This window comes from Notothenia rossii, assembly GCF_949606895.1.
Source record: "Notothenia rossii genome assembly, chromosome: 3".
Taxonomy (NCBI): domain Eukaryota; kingdom Metazoa; phylum Chordata; class Actinopteri; order Perciformes; family Nototheniidae; genus Notothenia; species Notothenia rossii.
This window is the reverse complement of record NC_136901.1, coordinates 71,522,626-71,541,276: the sequence shown is the minus strand read 5'-3', so window position 1 is coordinate 71,541,276 and position 18,651 is coordinate 71,522,626. Positions and strand designations below refer to the sequence as shown.

The 18,651-nt window shown below is 39.3% G+C and overlaps 1 protein-coding gene across 1 annotated transcript; it reads left to right on the top strand.

Moving 5' to 3' along the window:
* Window positions 1-325: 325 nt before the first annotated feature.
* Window positions 326-18,317, top strand: ergic1 (endoplasmic reticulum-golgi intermediate compartment 1). Its single transcript, XM_079669117.1, has 10 exons — window positions 326-491; window positions 6,776-6,837; window positions 10,640-10,712; window positions 11,176-11,270; window positions 13,373-13,497; window positions 14,028-14,132; window positions 14,208-14,268; window positions 14,476-14,576; window positions 15,245-15,367; window positions 17,017-18,317. Exons 1-10 carry the CDS (start codon window positions 472-474, stop codon window positions 17,122-17,124), a joined length of 873 nt encoding a protein of 290 aa, XP_079525243.1. The 5' UTR covers window positions 326-471; the 3' UTR covers window positions 17,125-18,317.
* Window positions 18,318-18,651: the final 334 nt, after the last annotated feature.

The following is an 18,651-nucleotide window of genomic DNA, read 5'->3' as shown; positions in this document are numbered from 1 at the left end:
CATTCTCAGTGTAACATTGTTATGTTTTGCACACATTCCATGAAAAAAAAAAATGCATTCATACTGTTGAGGAAAACACTATTGCTCAGAAACTCACAGAATATTAATGACCTATTTCTTATTAGAAAAACAATTTATTTTATGCAATTCAAGTAATTTAGTAGGTCAAATATTATGTGAAATATATTTTTTAAATAAATAAAGCGAAGTAAAATTATTGAATTTCAATATCATTTGTTACTTCCATGATTATTTATAAAAGCAAACTTTGTTCAACGACCGTAAAGCCATAAAAACGATACAGTGCTCTCACAGGAAAGAGAATCATTGCAAACAGGAAGTAGCTCGCAGCCAATCAGATTTTGCAAAGCGTTCTAAGCTGACGTCAGCCCGGTACCGATAAACCACCGGTAGAAGAGCCTGTTGTTTGTAGCTTTGTCTGCTAATCCCCCTGTCAAACGTGCAAGCATCATGCCTTTCGATGTTAGGAGGTGAGTACGGAGCTTCCGGTTGTTTTGTGAGAGGTGTGGAGAGACGTTGGCGGGTTTTTTTACAGTCTGTGTGTGTGCTCTGGATGAATTAATGGTTGGCATAGCATCGCATACTAATGAGCGAAGTCTTAACAGTGTTGATTCACATTTTGGCATGAATGGGCTACATTGTCGCGGGGGTTATAGTTTGTGGACTCATGCTCAGATTTAGTTCAGTTTTTGTGTAGGTTTATGTCTGCGCATGTGCAGATTTCCTCATCCATCCTAACTATTGCAAGTCTTGAAACTGATAACGGTAGTGCATTAAGGAACAGTCCACTACAGTTTTGCCATAGCTGCAAAAGCAAAAAGTGATGGTCTGGTTTAGTCTTATTCACAAATCAAACCTAGACAATTATCCCAGTACACAAAACAAAGCATTAAGGTCCATTGGCCACCAATACACATTAAAACAGACAATGAACAGTCAGAAATACACCTGACTGACAGGACCATTAAACCTATAGATACTTGGGCAGAAGGCACAGAGCTAATACTCTCACCTATGCTGTTGAAACTGTCAATAGAGCGCACCCTAATTAAAATGAAGAACAGGATGTTTGCACTCAGTGGTCACTTCATAATCAGGGCTGTTCCAGATACTGACTGCTCTCCTGTCAAACTCACAGTGTTGCAATCATATACAGTACACAATCCTTACATCAGAGTGCAACTTAAAGTTTTAGTGCTGCAATCAATGATTATTTTCATGATCAATAAATAAAATCAGATTTTTTTACATCAAATGTCAAAAAGTAGTAAAAACACTGCCCTTCACAACTTTTGCAAGTGGGTTTTCTCAAATGTCTTGTTTTTTGTGACCCAAAGATATTCAATTCACAATGATAAGATAAAGAAAAGCAGCAAAGCTTCATATTTGATTAACAAGAGACTGCGTAGGGTTTGTTTAGAATTGTTGCTTGAAAAACGAGTATAGCAATTAATCCTTAATCAATACTTTTTTATCTTTGAATCGATAAATTGACTGAGTTTTACCACTAAATTAAAAACAAGAAATGGCACAGGATTGTCATTAGTGATAGTTGATTTAGACCATAACAAGGACAATATAGTGAATTCCCAGGGTGAGATACTAATGCTGAACTTCTGTTAATTAATTTATAATTTTGGTAATTTATAAAGCAACAGATTCCATACATTACATTACATTACATTGCATTTAGCTGACGCTTTTATCCAAAGCGACTTACAATAAGTGCATTCGACCAGGAAGATACAACCTTGAAGAAAACTCATATAAGTACATCAGGTTTCATAGAGCCAAACATTTCAAGTGCTACTCAACTGGCTTTAGATACATACAGTCCCTTATAGCTTCTCCAGTGTGAGGATTTTTCTGTTTTATATAACTACATGTTATAATGTCAAACGAGCTGAACACGTCACCTTGGTAACTGCTGTTGAAAAGGATGATCATTTGCATAACACAGATGAGCTGCCTGTCAAAATAATCGCACCTTTCACACTGACCACAGCTGTGTTGTAATAATGAAATGGTGTGTGTGTGTGTGTGTGTGTGTGTGTGTGTGTATGTGTGTGTGTGTGTGTGTGTGTGTGTGTGTGTGTGTGTGTGTGTGTGTGTGTGTGTGTGTGTGTGTGTGTGTGTGTGTGTGTGTGTGTGTGTGTGTGTGTGTGTGTGTGTGTGTGTGTGTGTGTGTGTGTGTGTGTGTGTGTGTGTGTGTGTGTGTGTGTGTGTGTGTGTGTGTGTGTGTGTGTGTGTGTGTGTGTGTGTGTGTGTGTGTGTGTGTGTGTGTGTGTGTGTGTGTGTGTGTGTGTGTGTGTGTGTGTGTGTGTGTGTGTGTGTGTGTGTGTGTGTGAGATATGAACAGGTCATGTCCCGTTCACATGCTTATGACTGGATGCCCTGAACATGCTCAACCTGCACTGCAACAATGGAAATGGTTTGATTGACCAAAAAAAAGTTGTTTCGCCCACTCAGAAATAGGGTTAGTCATCAGTGTAGCAACATACATTACCGTAGATCTTGTCATTACTATATATGTATTTGGAATGTATTTTTCCTTGAAACATTACCTAAAATGGCAATTACAGTGATTACTTACTTAAAAGTAGTATCATCAATAGATCAGCTTCTAATATGGGAAACGTCATTCAGAAAGACTGAACAGCCGCTTTGCTGAACCAATAAGTGAATAATTAAAGGGTTTGTATCAGATTATCTCATTTATTGACACACACACACAGGTATGTGTTTTCGGCTAACCTGATCATTTAGTGTGTTTTTGTTTTGGGGATAATCAGATCATGGAAACTTTAGAGCTTCAGTGAGGATGCTCACTGTCAATAGATGTCAAATCATTTCATCTTGGGTGACTGTTTGCTGTTTGATACATGACGTACACTTTGGTCAGATGAATGAATAGAACCTACGTAAATAAAGTCAGAGGTACATGTGTTGTTTATAGCTTGTGATGTGAGGTGAGCATATGTGAGAAAGAGAACGTTATTCATAAACATCCGCTATGTGGGTTTACTCAGCGAAACATAAAAAAGGCTGAACCACTGACTCGCTATGACTCATTCGTGAGATATGGTTTATTTAGCAAGGGCCCTTCATTGAAATGCGGCCGTGTGGTGTCAACAGAAAGATGCTGGTACAACATGTCTTTACTAAAAACAAAACATCTGAGCCCTTCTTACAGAAGACTGAGCAGTGGGAAGTGACGGAGGGACGTGTGTTGACTGTAATTCAGAAAATTACAAACATCGAAGAGGGGTCGAGAGGTGAACTCTCTCCAGTCACAATTAGTATTCATGAAAACAACGTGTTCTTGGCAGAGGAAGTGAAACCGAGTTCTCATTCACCCTGAATATGCCCATTTAAATGATGCATAAAAAAAAATACACCTTACTGGATTCTTTATTTTGTGTTCATCTTACCTTTTTTCTATATTTCAAGTCGTTCAGTTTCAGTGATATTTAATTATATACTTTAAATTCTATATGTTTAGGTAAGCTAAAGTATATCGATGTCATAAATGAAGATATATTTTCTTCTGCAATAATATAAATTATGATTCACTCTACTTTTAAAATAATTGTATTACATTTAATGTGACTGAAGTGCACAGTGTTAAATCTAGATATAAGTCCTATAATTCAAATATTTAAAGTATTCCATATATTGTAAAGTTGATATGTTACTTACTTACTCTAATATCAATACAAACTAAAGATAGTTTGATTATGCCATTTTGTTATTTTTGTCCTTATTTCCAGCCCTTAATTTAAAGTGTAATTCAGACCTTGTGTCTAGATATATCCAGACTGTTGGTGGACAGATGTACAGTAAGGTGCATTTGAGACTATTTAGAGTTCCCATGTAGCATCAGTTTCTGTCTCGCGTCTCGAGTGACCAGACGAGCTAGATTTTGTTTCCTTGCTCACATTCACCATTAGCGGAGGGAAACTTTGTCGCCTAAAAATAAGGGTTTGTGATCCTACAGCAAGATCTGAGGGTCTCTCTAACTATTAATAATCTCGTCTCGGAGATAGACTGCCAAAAACATGTCTCAAAGGTATATCAGCTGTTTGTGCTGTGTGCAAAACATTATATGATTTTAAACGTACAATTAAATATATCTTTATGGCTGATTGATACTTCCAAGATGTATTAATTTGAAAGCAATACACGTCAAATCCATTTAAATTTACAATCTCTAACGCCGCTCTACGTGGCGTGTCTAAGGTGATAAGCCGTAGTTGCAAGTGTGTTTTGGAATCTTAATTCAAAGCGTACGTGCTTTTACGGATATGTCTCAACAGACACGTCATTTGTAATACTGCAAACAAAGGGCTTTCATCAGTGGGCTTTAGGAGTGACCACTGATATTTTTAACCTTTTTAGGCAATCAATAGTGATTTAACAGATAATTATTTAGATTTCAATCTTCAACATCATTCCTCAAGTCACTTTTAATTTGAGAAAAACTCAATAAGAGATTATAAACATAAGAGAGGACATCTATGTAATTTGATTTCAATTAATGAAAATGTCTGAATAACTTGATACTAATTGATATAAAAATTGGTAATCATTTGAATTTTTCATTTAATCGTTTATTTGACCCGGGACAATGCACATTAATGAACATTTTAAACAAAATAATGCTTTCAAATGTAAATGAGCCGGATTTGAGCTTTGAGCTCATTTCCATCCGTAGTCCCGTCACATACAACATTCAAAGTATACTTGCTTGATATATCAATTATCTCAACATATTGTGTATAAAGCCGTATATTCGTAAACAGGCTCTAGGTTCTGTCTAACGTATGTAGTGAATAGTCCTTGAACTGAAGAGAGAAAGATGAAAATCAACAAGACTTTCAGGTTTTTCACACGACAGGGGTCTGTATCGCGATGCTCCACCTGTCTGGTTCTTCCGGAGCTCAGTCCTGAGGCTGGGTGGAGGGGACGTGAAGAGGAAAGAGACCCTCCCTCTAAGCCTGACATTCAGGAAGTATGTCACTCTAGAAGTGTTTCTGATCCTCTAACAGAGCGACCCCTCCCTGAGTCCCATCTCTGAAGCTCTCTCTGCATCCTGCCAGCTATTAGCACACAGTGACCTCACACCAGTGGGACAGGGACTCAGAAAGTCATCGATGGATGTGGATCAGAGAGAGAGGAAGAGTCAGAGGTGTTTAGGATTGTTTAGCGAGGTGTTTGTTTAGCTGTAGATGAAAAAAAAGGAGTGAAAGCTGAGACAAAACACGAGAAGCAGCGGGGTCAGGGCTGGACAGGAAGCCCCCCCCCCCCCCCCCCCCCCCCCCCCGCCCTGGACCACATCAGCTGTGGTTATTTCACCACTCTGTGGAAGAAATGTGAGCAGATGTGAGTTCTGGATGGACATGGGTGGGTGGGTGGGGTTTGTGAGCGAAGGAGTTTGGGGTTTAAAATGTTTCACTGCCCCAAAAAGGACATGTGCAGGATCTCATGAGCTGAAATAGTTTTGGTGTTGAGTCGCAGCTTTTTTCCCACCTTCTCAGCTCCCCCAAATAGGCAACAAGAATATTTCATAAGAGAGTCGATTGGCGCAGGTTGCTATGATCCTCCTCCGCTTCTGATTCACTGATCTACGCACAGTCTCAAATTTAGTCACAAAAATGTCAAGTTAAAGCTTTAGATGATTTAAATAAAAACAGCAGTCTTACATAGGGCTGCTCAATTAATCGCAATTACGATTATGGCTTGCAACGATTACGAAAACAACGTAATCGAAATAAAACGATTCTTTTTTATTATTATTATGATTTTTTTTTTGTATTTTTTTTCCAATAATTTTTTTTTTGTATTTTTTTTTCAGTTGAATTATAATTAAAGTTCAGGGTAATCAACTGTTAAAAACATACTGTTCACATTTTTTTTCTCCAATAAATTGATGTTTTCAAAGTAAATGGATAATCGTTTTTAATAATCGTGATATCAATTATTGACCCAAATAATGATTATGATTTTTGCCATAATTCGAGCAGCCCTAGTCTTACACGTTCATCCTCCACCTTCACTGCTGGTGTTACTGTTCATTTTTGTATGGTAACAATAAGATCCAACCCTCTATATTTGAAGCTGTGTTTATGATGTGTGTGTGTGTGTCTTTTTAGTGTTGTGTGTTAATGTTGGCGTTGTGTTATCGTTTGTATTTGTTGAGTGTCAGAGACTTTTGTTAGGGTCAGGTCAGGATTACACATTCAAAGGAAGAGGTGTAACCCTGTTGTGTGTGTGTGTGTGTGTGTGTGTGTGTGTGTGTGTGTGTGTGTGTGTGTGTGTGTGTGTGTGTGTGTGTGTGTGTGTGTGTGTGTGTGTGTGTGTGTGTGTGTGTGTGTGTGTGTGTGTGTGTGTGTGTGTGTGTGTGTGTGTGTGTGTGTGTGTGTGTGTGTGTGTGTGTGTGTGTGTGTGTGTGTGTGTGTGTGTGTGTGTGTGTGTGTGTGTGTGTGTGTGTGTGTGTGTGTGTGTGTGTGTGTGTGTGTGTGTGTGTGTGTGTGTGTGTGTGTGTGTGTGTGTGTGTGTGTGTGTGTGTTGCGGCTGGCTGTCTGGACCTGTGTGTGATGGCGCGGGTCCAGAGCTAACATTCTTCCACTCTTCCATAATATCTTACTGCCTTATGGGTACAGCATGTGCCTTTTTCTCAGCACGTAGTGTTTACATTCTCTCTTCTTTTTTCTCACTCCCCCCCTCCCTTTTCTTTCTTCCTTTCTCTTCTCAGATTCGATATCTACAGGAAAGTGCCAAAAGATCTCACCCAGCCCACTTACACAGGAGCTTTCAGTGAGTAGTCCTTCACCACAACATGATGAGCTTCTATGTTATCAAGATAAAGATGTCCACATCTATATGTTTAGATTTGGTGCTATAAGGATCTTTTTGTTGATTCAATCACAAACTTAAAATCCCCTCATTGAAGATATTGATACCACACATCATGTTTCAGCAGCTTATAACATATTAACACCACACCCAATAACAAGTTGGGGTTTTATTGAGGTTCTTACACTTTGGTTTATGTGCATATTAAACTAACTCAATGTGATGTGTTAATTTGTAAGAATGAATGTGCTTTTTGCTAAGTGGCTATTGGCTCTTGCCTCATAAAAACATGTTTTTTGTCCATGTCGTGTCTACACTTTTTAAATTCTGTAAACTCCTGTTTATTATTGGGCTTAAGAGGTGTTAATAAGATGATTTTGTTACATTTATACGGAGCTTGGCTAGCTGTCTCTTTATGCTAAGCTGGCTATAGCTTTGCATTGAGCTTTTAGACATGACAGTGATATACATTTTCTTACCTAGAAAATGAAAGTGTGTACCCAAAAGGTTTTCTTATTTCCTAATGATTCATTATAAAAACATTTAGCAGTCTAACTAGCCTTGAGTGGTAGGAAGCGTTTTGCTGTGATGTCACAATACTGTAAAGGATTTTTTGGGGGGAAAAGAACAGTGAAAAAAACAGGCTTTCATCCATATAATGATATTGATTCAAATGATAGGCGTGTGTTCTATCAAATATTATCCTGTCTATACTGCCTATTCCTAAATGGCAATCACTAATAACCATTGCTGGACTGAAGACACACTATTTACTTACCTGTGATATATTATATGCACACTTATCAATGAAAGGTAAATGGAAAGAGGAACCATTCACTGCTTTGAGAGGTGGATGTATTGAGGAATAGTTCAGGCCAGGGCGGAGCTGTAGTTGAAGCGCCTGCCTATCCCAGCGCGGAGGCACGTCCTGACGGAGTCCTTCAGCACAGGGACCAACCTGTTCCAGCACAAACTAGTATGGCAAGAATGTTAAAGATCGTGCTCAGCCATCACCTCGGGCCCGAGAAGTTATCAGTGGAAATCTAAATGCTTTTCCTGTCAAATCATGTGTTGTGTTTACTCGTCATCCATAAGTCATTGTGTAATCAGTGAGTGGTATTGATTATTCACTGCTTGAGGCAAGACAGAACTCCTGATGACACATTTTTGGCTCCAATCTGTCATTTACTAGGATTACTTATTTATAAGCCAATGACAAGGTAGTGTTAACATCAATTTAAACTGATGTCATGATGAATCAGCCGCAAGATGTCAATCTTTTGGTTTCGTTTGATTTCATAAACCGTTTTTGTCCACTCCTTGTCCTGTATCAAGGAGTGATCATTTTGGGTTCCAATCCAGTCCACTGTGTGTTGAAAACGAAAGCCCAAAAAGTTTGGCATTAAAAAAAAAAATCTTGTACACAAAAAACAGTATCTAAGATTATAGAGTTTTTGGGCAAAAAATGATATATTATTAGAAAAAGTTAGCTGATTGCAATATTGTAAATTCATAATCTTAAAAGATAAAAATCTTAATATATAATAATCAGTGCTTAGTGAGCATTTTTCTACACATTATAAACACTTTCCTGGATGACATGGAAGAGAATGGATTTGCCATCCACATCCGCAGAGTTTTGAACAATGAGGAAGTGGATGGAAGTACTTCCTGTGCACAATTGACACCCTTCCTGTCTCCATCCTCTGTCTACAAGTGAGGGCACAGGGTTGATTAGGATTTTAGACGACTGTTCTTACATAACCCACCGCAGGTCGGATAACCCACGGCACTCACATTTTCGGCTCCCCCTCTTCACAAAAGGCCAAATATTTGACCCTGTCTGCTTTTTTTATTTTCTCTTAGGGCCACATTCCTTTGAGTTCAATTATTACGGTATTTACTGTGAACAATAACTCTGTTTTGGCCACAGTGGTTTCCGAACCTGTTGTAACTTTGAACATAATGTATCAGTCTGTTGTGTGATGGATTTTCTGTCATCATTGGTTTGTTCTGCCTGTGTTGATAAAACATTCGCAGCTCTGTGTGTGGTGTGGTGGGAAATAAGCCTTGGGGAGTTATATGGCACATCTGATTACAGATATGCACATGTTGTATATGCCAGACCGATTTGTGGTGTAAGCAAAGGTGGGAAAAGTACTCAGATCTTGTACTTAAGTAAAAGTAGAAGTACCAGAGTGTTACAAGTAGAAGACCTGCATTCAGAATGTTAATCAAGATAAAGTATTAGCATCAACATTTACTAGTACCAAAAGTACTAATTTTACAGATTGGCCCGTTTCATAATAAAATATGATATGTTTTGATTATAATTATTGATCCTTAAAGTGTTATCAAAGCTGGTAAAGATCCAGCTAGCTTTAATGACTTTGTATACTGCAGGGTAGCTTGTTAATTTACTCCAGTTGGAACTATACTCTGATTTAAGTGTGATGATGATTATATATTGATTATATTTCACATCAATAATCAAAATCTGTAAAGTAACTAAAGGTATCAAATAAATATAGTGGAGTAAGAGTACACTGTTTACCTCTGAATTGTAGTGGAGTATACAAAGTAGCAAAACATATTCCAGTAAAGTATACAAGCACCTCAAAATTGTACTTAAGTACAGTACTTGAGTAAATCTACTTAGTTACTTTACACCACTAGGTGTTGGTGTATTTGATTGTTTCTGTCACAGGTCTGAGAAATACAAATAAGCTACTTTATAATCTTCTTTCATCGCATGCGTGAGCAATCGGAAGGATGAGCTCAAGTTTAAATTAACAACTCAATAGTCTTTGTCAGTATTTCCATTACAGAGCTTTTGAAGTCCAAACCATTATTACACTGATCTTTAGTAATCCCGTGCCAGTGTTTCGCCCTTTGAAGCCTGGGAATAATTACTGTACAAGTCTTTTCATCAGCCTGAATTGGTGACCTATGTGTCATAGCGACACTCCCTATTGTTTGTTGGTTAAACGTTACCTTATGTAAAGCCTTCAGAGGCCGCAGGTTTGGCCTGCCAGCCACAAGGTCATGTGACTGTGAGGTCCTAGGAGACAGTTGCCACATAAACACGCTACACCTGCTGAGTGAGAGATTTCTGACAGGCTCTCACCACACCGGATAGGCCAATGTTGCGCAGCACAGATCAGTTCCCTCCATATTTATCTTACTAAACACATGACGACGTTTTGCATGACCCTCTGGCCTCTCTTTTTTAAGCTCAGGCTTTATTTAGGCTCAGACTGAACTAAAATACATATACGTAAAGGTCTATATTCCTAATTTGGTTTCTGTCTAGCTTCAAGTTAAATCCTTAAAACTTCTTTATCAGAGTTGTTCGGTATGAGTGACTAACGGTGTGTGAGTTCGTCTAAGGAAACCTAAAAGGAGCTGTTTGTAGGACTAGCATTAGCTCACCCCTTTAAAGCAGATATGCTGTAATGTCCGCTTGTTTAGCTTATATTTAATGTGTAATGACTCGAGTACTATTTCAAAACCTGCGTAATGGCAGGCTTTACACCGTCAGTGTAACGGCTATTTAGGGTATTTTATGGCCGCTGTGATTTCATTAATATCAATAACTTAAGTCAACCATCCCTAAAGGCGGGAACAGCCCGGCTCATTTGGTCTGCATCATCCTTTGAAGCGCTAGTGTGATTTTGGGATGAATGGGAAATAAATGCCGTCAGAGGATCAGCAGGGACTTAAGTTTAATATTCATTCTAACTTTCTTCCTCTCTGCCCATAGTTTCCATCCTCTGCTGTTTCTTCATTCTCTTCCTGTTCCTGTCTGAGCTGACGGGATTCATAGCCACAGAAATGTAGGTATCGATCATCACATCTCAGAATAAGGGCTGTATCTTGTAATATCCTGTGGCTGACACACACTGATTGAGAGGACAGTTCCTTTGTTGCCACACGGGCACAGAACGTGCTATCTGAAACTTACAAGACGGGGATTTAATCATGAATGTCAATGCTCTCATTATGATGATACGCATGTGTTGTAACCAATGAACAGAGGCAGTTTTCTTCTCTCAGGAAATTGGCTTTGTGTGTGCGTCAGCCTCTTAGAAATGTGTAATAAGGGTTGACTCCGGTAGGTGGGGTGTAAGCAGGGAGGAAATGACACTAATTTGGCAGAAGATGTATCCTCCAATGTTAAAGCAGTGTGTATTGTAGGAGGAAAAACCAGTTTATTTTTACTCAAATTATTGTTCTTTCTCATTAAATGTTCAGTTTGAGCTCATCTAACCATTTGTTTTCCTTCTCTGTGCCTTACAGTGTAAATGAACTGTATGTGGATGATCCTGATAAAGAGAGTGGTGGGAAGATAGAAGTGAGTTTAAACGTCAGTTTGCCAAACTTACACTGTGATTGTGAGTATTTACGTAATATATACATATACACTACTTTACACACCTCTTCTCTGCATCACACTTTCTGTTTGTGTGTTTTTCTTTTCACATTGTTTATGCGCTCTCTTTATAGTTCTGTTTTTCCCTTTTATCAGACCTTATCATACTCACCATGCCCTATCCCTTTACATGGTATATTGGCAAAAGATAAGTGATGCCCTAGCCTAGACAAAGAAGTAGACTCATAATAGTTTGTTTTTATGTGTGTGTTAGATAACAGCAGATTTCTGGCCTGTTTGATCTGGTTCTGCCACAGTGGCGCAATCTGAGTGGCCTCCATTGGCTTCTCTGCTGCATCGGATGTCAGAGAAGTGGGCAGGATGGAGAGCAGTCACTGGTTATTTTTTACCCATGACTCCTGTCAGAAACTATGCCCAATGACACACTTTACAGAGGCTCAGGCAGCACAGAAAAAAACCCACATTTGTTCGATTCAAGCGATATCCAAAAATGGCAACGCTAATAAATGCTTGTGTGATATCCGCGATGGAGGTTTTGGCATGCTGACACACAGCTGTTGGCCCTGTGTTTAGACAGTGTCACTCATGGCATGCCTAAACAAAGGCCTTCTCATGCCGTGTCCAATTAAAGCTCCCTGTGATTGTATGTATGGCGGTTTTGTTTATTTGCACAATTTAAACTTATGGTTGCAGAAATGTGGGGCCCTCTTAAATCACAGCTTAAACATGTTGCTCTAACCACACTGCAGCTGCATGTAATGAGTAGAAATGTTACTCAGCCTGTGAGTTAATATTGTACATCAGGTTGTCATCAATTACAAATCTCCCTGACACGAGAAATCTTTTCATCATGGAAAAGCTGGCATTTCCATCCCTTTTTTACTATTTATCAACTCTGCTGTGCTGTTCCGGATCTAGACATTTAAACTTCCCCCTCCACTGACCTTTACGGGTTGCCAGGTCTCGATTTGTGACCTCATGGAAAAGCAGAACCACGTGTAATAACCTTATAATAATTCCCCCGCCACCCCCGATCCGCTTTACATGAACACACTTCCAGTTCTAAATGTCTTAAAAAGGAGAAATAACCAGCTCACAGGGGAAGACTTATCTCATGTCCGCGCGCTGTATTTTGAGACCTTGACAGACGGAGTGGGGGGGTCGAACATGTCTTGAATGTCAAAGGTCAGACGGGCGGCATGTGGAGCTTTTAGTACAGGTCCTGCACACATCGTCCCCCCCCCCTGCACTGATGGCCAACTCACAGCACAGGCCGGATCTGAAAATAGGCCACTGCCAGGGTGCGAACACACGCCTGCCTGCATGAGGGGGGGGGGGGGGGGCTGGATGGAAAAACACAGACAGGCAGGATAGGTGGTCTGTTTGGACTCTGTGTGTTTACTTTGTGGGTCACCCTCTGCAGACTTTCTCTTATTATTCCTCCGGCAAATAAAAACTGTGTTTGTTTGGTTGTGATGCTGTAAAAGAAAAGCTACTGATAATTCTCATTGTGTATCATTTATTTGATAACCTATTCATCATTTAGTTCATAAAGAGTCATAAAAATATCTGTGAAGTTATGTATTTAATTAAGTTAATTTCTAGAAAAGCAACATTTAAAAAAAAAAAGTGATTTTTTTTTTTGTGTGTGAGATCTCGTGTAAGCTCATCATTTAAGTGTATATAATTATTTTTATTTTATGTTTCAATTTACATTTTTATATAAAGATCAGGATTCAAATACAAAACAGCTGCGGATGTTTGGTATAGAAGTTAAATGTTGTCTAATCAGAGTGAAAATAATGTATTTGTAATGAACTATTTTTTACCTGGATTTGGATTTCTGCCTAATATTATATTTATATTTTATATCTATTAGTTTATTCCACTCATGGAAATTATAAAACAAAACATGTACACTTTCTTAAATCAATCTTAAATTAATAAGTTGGTTAAGTAATTTTTGTAATTGATTAATTTTAGACTCATTTTCTTATCAGTGAAAACAGTCAAAGTTTGAACTAGCAGAGGAAACTATTATATTATTTAAATGTTCTTTTGAGTTTATTATTTATTTTTTAATGATCTCCCATGTGTCTTCAGTGGTGGGTTTGGACATCCAGGATGAGATGGGCCGCCACGAGGTCGGTCACATAGACAACTCCATGAAGATTCCTCTCAACCGGGGGGACGGTTGTCGCTTTGAAGGAGAGTTCACCATCAACAAAGTAAGACCTCCTCATCACACAGTGGAGAGGAAGAAAAACACACTCAGACTTAAGAGAAAATCAAGTCAGCTTTTTTTCTGTGCCCATTTATTACATGTTGATGGATTGGATAAGAGCCCCAGTAAGTTGGTGGCTCTTGAAGTATCTGGTTATTTATTTGTCTTGCACATGAGTTAAACATAGTCTTCCTCCTCTAGTCTAAAATGGAGTTATGCTAAATGGAAGAGCCCTAGGATCAGCTTGAGTTACTTCTGCAGTCTGGGCCCTGTGAAGCCCCGTTTGCCTCCACCGCCATCTTTGTGCGTTAGTCTTTCGTGACTATTTAAGATGATTAACCCTGCTGTTGTACATTGATCACTCCTGCTCGCTGAATATATTCGGAAATACTTTTTCCTTCCGGAGGTAAAGGCCATTTAGTTTCCAAACAACTGTGTGTGTTCAGACTTGGTCATTAGTTAACCAAATGTGTTGCAGGTGCTCTCATTAAGCTACACCAAGCTGCCTGTGTGTGTACGTGTGTGTGTCTGCAGGTGCCAGGAAACTTCCATGTGTCGACACACAGCGCCACAGCCCAGCCCCAGAGCCCAGACATGACCCACAACATCCACAAGCTGGTGTTTGGAGAAAAGCTCCAGGTCAGGACACGCACCACAGGAAACAGATACCATCTACTGTACCAAGGCTAAACACAGATTCCTTTTGTCACACAGGTCAAAAAAGTCCAAGGAGCCTTTAATGCATTGGGGGGGGCTAATCGGCTGTCATCCAATCGTACGTATCTGCATAGCCATCTAATCCAATGTGTGACTTTTATGCAAGGGTGATGCAATGAAATGAGACACCGTATCAAATCCTAAGTGGAACCACAGCTGACGCTCCATCTCAAATAAAAAAAGCTCCCAGCTAGTTGCGTCATGATCAACAATACATCAATTTTTGGAAACGTTTTACTGAAATGACTCTGCTTCTCTCCTGCAGCTCTGGCATCACACGACTACATACTGAAGATCGTTCCAACGGTGTATGAAGACCTGACAGGCAAACATAGGTTCTCCTACCAGTACACAGTAGCCAACAAGGTGCCGTCTCTCTCCTATTCTCCATCTTTCCCTTTCCCTCCGTGTCATGCATTGTTTTTGCAAGTGTAAAGGCAGCAGCTTGACCATCCCAGCATATGGCCGGAGCATATATCTCTGTGTTAACTTGTGCACAGAAGTGAAAGCGTGCCCCTAGTGACTGGAAACGCTCCCCAGATGTCAACAAACCATAAACACACTTCCTAGAACTGACTGACAGCTGGGTTTGGAGTAATCACAGTGCAGATCAGCTGTGAAACGAGGCAGTGAGCAGAATATTCCTGAATCTCATCGTCAACTTGTCAATACAGGTCCAGCTGAGGGACATTTCAATGCTGTAAATGTTCCTTTGGGTGAACTTGGTTGTGTTTTTGCTGTGATTTTTACAACATCAATTGACTGTAGCCTCCTCTTGCTGACTTCATTACTTTGATTCATCCAAGATTCATTTACAAGGAAGCATTTATGACTTTATCTGAAACCAATTCTGTAACGACTCATAAACCCGCCACCACTGGAGATAAGGATGAAATAAAAGATTGCGCTTAATGGATTTCTAAACATAATGGGATTTACCCGTCTGTGTTAAATGAATGTGTTTCTCTCCCCAGGCGCAGCTCCAACACTCATTAAATGTTTTGTAACATTTTCCTTTTTGTCATCCCGTCCAGGAATACGTTGCGTACAGCCACACGGGCAGGATCATCCCAGCCATCTGGTTCCGATACGACCTCAGTCCGATCACAGTGAAGTACACGGAGAGGAGACAGCCCTTCTACCGCTTCGTCACAACAGTGAGTGAAGTCTTCTCAGAGCCTTGACAGAATATAAAGATCTTTTGCCTCTAAGTCCTAAATTAAACTCAGTTTAATTCAAGGTCTTTGAAAGCTCTTAAATAGAGTGAAACTGTGATTTGAGGCTTTAAACATATTGCTATTACAAAGTTTGGGAATTGGGACATCCTCAAACAACTATGTTTAACCCTCCTATTGTCTTCGTTTTCCCCCCCTTACTTTGGTGTTCGCGGTCAAATTTAACCGGTCCTGTTTTAACACAAAAAACATTAATCATTACCAAATTTCATTTAACGCCCTTTCAAACTGTACATATTGTATCAGACTACTGGTATACATGAAAAACTGCAGTACATATACAAAGAATAGACACTGAACATGTATTGCGTGCGCCAGGTGTGATCCATGTGGGGGGATTGGGCACATAAGGGGACGACGACACTGTGTGTGTGTGTGTGTGTGTGTGTGTGTGTGTGTGTGTGTGTGTGTGTGTGTGTGTGTGTGTGTGTGTGTGTGTGTGTGTGTGTGTGTGTGTGTGTGTGTGTGTGTGTGTGTGTGTGTGTGTGTGTGTGTGTGTGTGTGTGTGTGTGTGTGTGTGTGTGTGTGTGTGTGTGTGTGTGTGTGACTGAGTTCTGATGGTTACTAAGTCCTTTTCTTTATGGCGGTCATTTTTGACGAAGAACACCATGGGTTGACTAAATCATCCAAAATGTAATGAAAGTGGTAGTCAGCTATTTGATATGTTCAAATGTCTACTGTGAAGGATATCGAATCGAATGTAAAACAAAAAAAATATGATTGATGAAAGTAGTAAATCAAGCGACCTTGGGTATCATGAAAGGCGCTATAGAAATCCAAGTTATTATTATTATTGACTCGGTCAGATTTGACCCGAAGACAACAGGAGGGTTAAATCAAATCAAAATATTTTATAGCCCCAAATCACAAAAAGGGCTGTGCAAACAAAAGAAAAGACAAAAACAAAATACAAACGTCATAGCATAACAATTATAAACACATTATACTTCGTATACGTACTATCGTATTCGTATAATGTACATTATACTTATTTAGACTTTTACTGTAGTTTCTCACATGAATGATTTCTATAGCTACATATATAGCTAGCTACAGCTATCCCATCTTAGCTTAGCTCAGACACTGGAAACAGGGACAACTCCAACCCTGGCTTCTTTCAACAGCTTTACAAAAGATAAAAACTGTAAAACTATTTCTATTACATCCTAAATTCCTTTCTCTGAACCCCCTCCATACCTGACTTCGTCATTTGAGGAATTTTGGCTGAGCCTGTAACCACCTCACCAGGATGTTTCCTGCTGACTGATACTGCGTCAGGATTAAATTGGCTGCCTGGCTGATGAGCTAAACCGTTATTTGTCTTTTCAGTTGTTTAGCTTTATCATGACTTCAGGCATGAGTTAGGACCTGACGCTGCTCATAGTGGGATCATGAGTCATGGTTAAAGACTGTGAGTCAAGCTGCAGCAGGACTCTTTGCTGGATTCCAGCACATTCCAGTGTCAGTGTATTGTTATAATTACAATGAAATGAGAAGCAGCTGACATTGTAAAAACAGAAGAAAACCTCAAAGATTTGAAACAGCGAGACTGACAGACTTGTTTTCTGTAGATCTGTGCCATCGTGGGCGGGACGTTCACAGTGGCAGGAATCATCGACTCCTGTATATTCACCGCCTCAGAGGCCTGGAAGAAGATCCAGATTGGCAAAATGTCCTGAGGACCGCTCCCCACTCCTCCCTTCAACTTAAATAAAGTGCAAAATAAGCCTGTTAGCTAAATCAAAGCCCACTTCCTTTTGAAGAGTGTATCATCGTAACCAACGGCGTGGCTCCGGGCGGTCGATCTAACTACCAGGCTTCAAGACTGCGTCTCCGTTACTGAAGATCCTCTCAGGCTGCATCTGGTGACGCATGGATGCTGACTATCACATGACTGCTTCTACATCTTTGGTGTAAAGGGAAGAGACGAGGGAAGCTCGTTTGTTACTGGTAATATGAAGTGCTGTGTGTCAAAGTTCAACCGATCTGGGTATTTGAAGGCTACACTTAAAATGAAGTCAAACAAAACAAAAAGGCTGATATTACATTTTCTTTTTTTTTATGTGTGTATGACACAAATCTTTAAATGTATTCAATTGTAGGGAAGTGTTCAGGTTATGTCTGTAAAATGTACAAACAAGACACACTTAAATGTGTTTTTAAAGGATCAGTTCAACCAGTGTATCAGTCTTTTTACCCATTCACTCTTCAGGAGAACAATCATTTTATGGAAGTGTTTGGGTACATTAAGCTGGTATGTGAATAGGCTGAACTTTAAAGTGCTTCCATAGTTCACACTTTCCATAACAACATTGTGCAACATCTGATGTCACTTTGTTCCATCCAACACACTTTTTTATGGCCAGTTTCTAACCATGTGCCTTTAGGTCACCTCTTCCATGCTTATCATCAGCTCTCATGTGTTATTCTGTCTGTTTGCAGTGGCTGCCACTAAAACCAGTGTCTTGCATGTTACAACTTTCTGTGTAGATTCACTTTCTAGAGTTTATTTTCAAACCAGTGATCATTGTTTACCTTTCAGTCAATTTAAACCAAATATATCATCAATGCTGTTAACCGTCCTTGCTTTTACTTTTTTCATTCCTTCTCAATTATCTCAGAAAATCTAGAGAATGTCTGTTTTTTTTTACGATGGATTTATTGGACTTTTGACCCGGTACAGGAATTTGTTTACTCATTGATAAAGTTGTAAAGAAGAAGTGGTTTTGTAAGGAGAACATGTGTAGACCATGATGTTTGGTTGTAAAAAGATCAACGATGGTGATAATCAAACTGCTCTTTCTACTGTTGAGGTCATCCACTTCCTGTTCCCTCTCAAAGTGTTCCTCGAGTAAAGGTACCATAGAAACCACTGGTGTCATTATTTGTTCATGTTTCTATAAGCTTGTCACATTCATTCTCTTTTCCTAATTTAGCTTTTCAGTTTAACAATACGATTTCCAAATCATATTTAATGGTTTACAAAGAAAAAGACAAAAAGGGAAATAAATGGATAAATAATTGGTTTAAAATCAGATAAAAACAGAAACTCAACAGCATTCAAGCTGCTTTAGGGTTTCATATCCAAAGCTTCTTTGAGGTGGTGTGTCCAAAAACAATCTTGGTCTGCAAATTGAATGAGTTGATTTTAAACTTCCCAAGAAGGGAAGGCACATTTATCAAGAACTTGTTCCTTGTTTTGGATA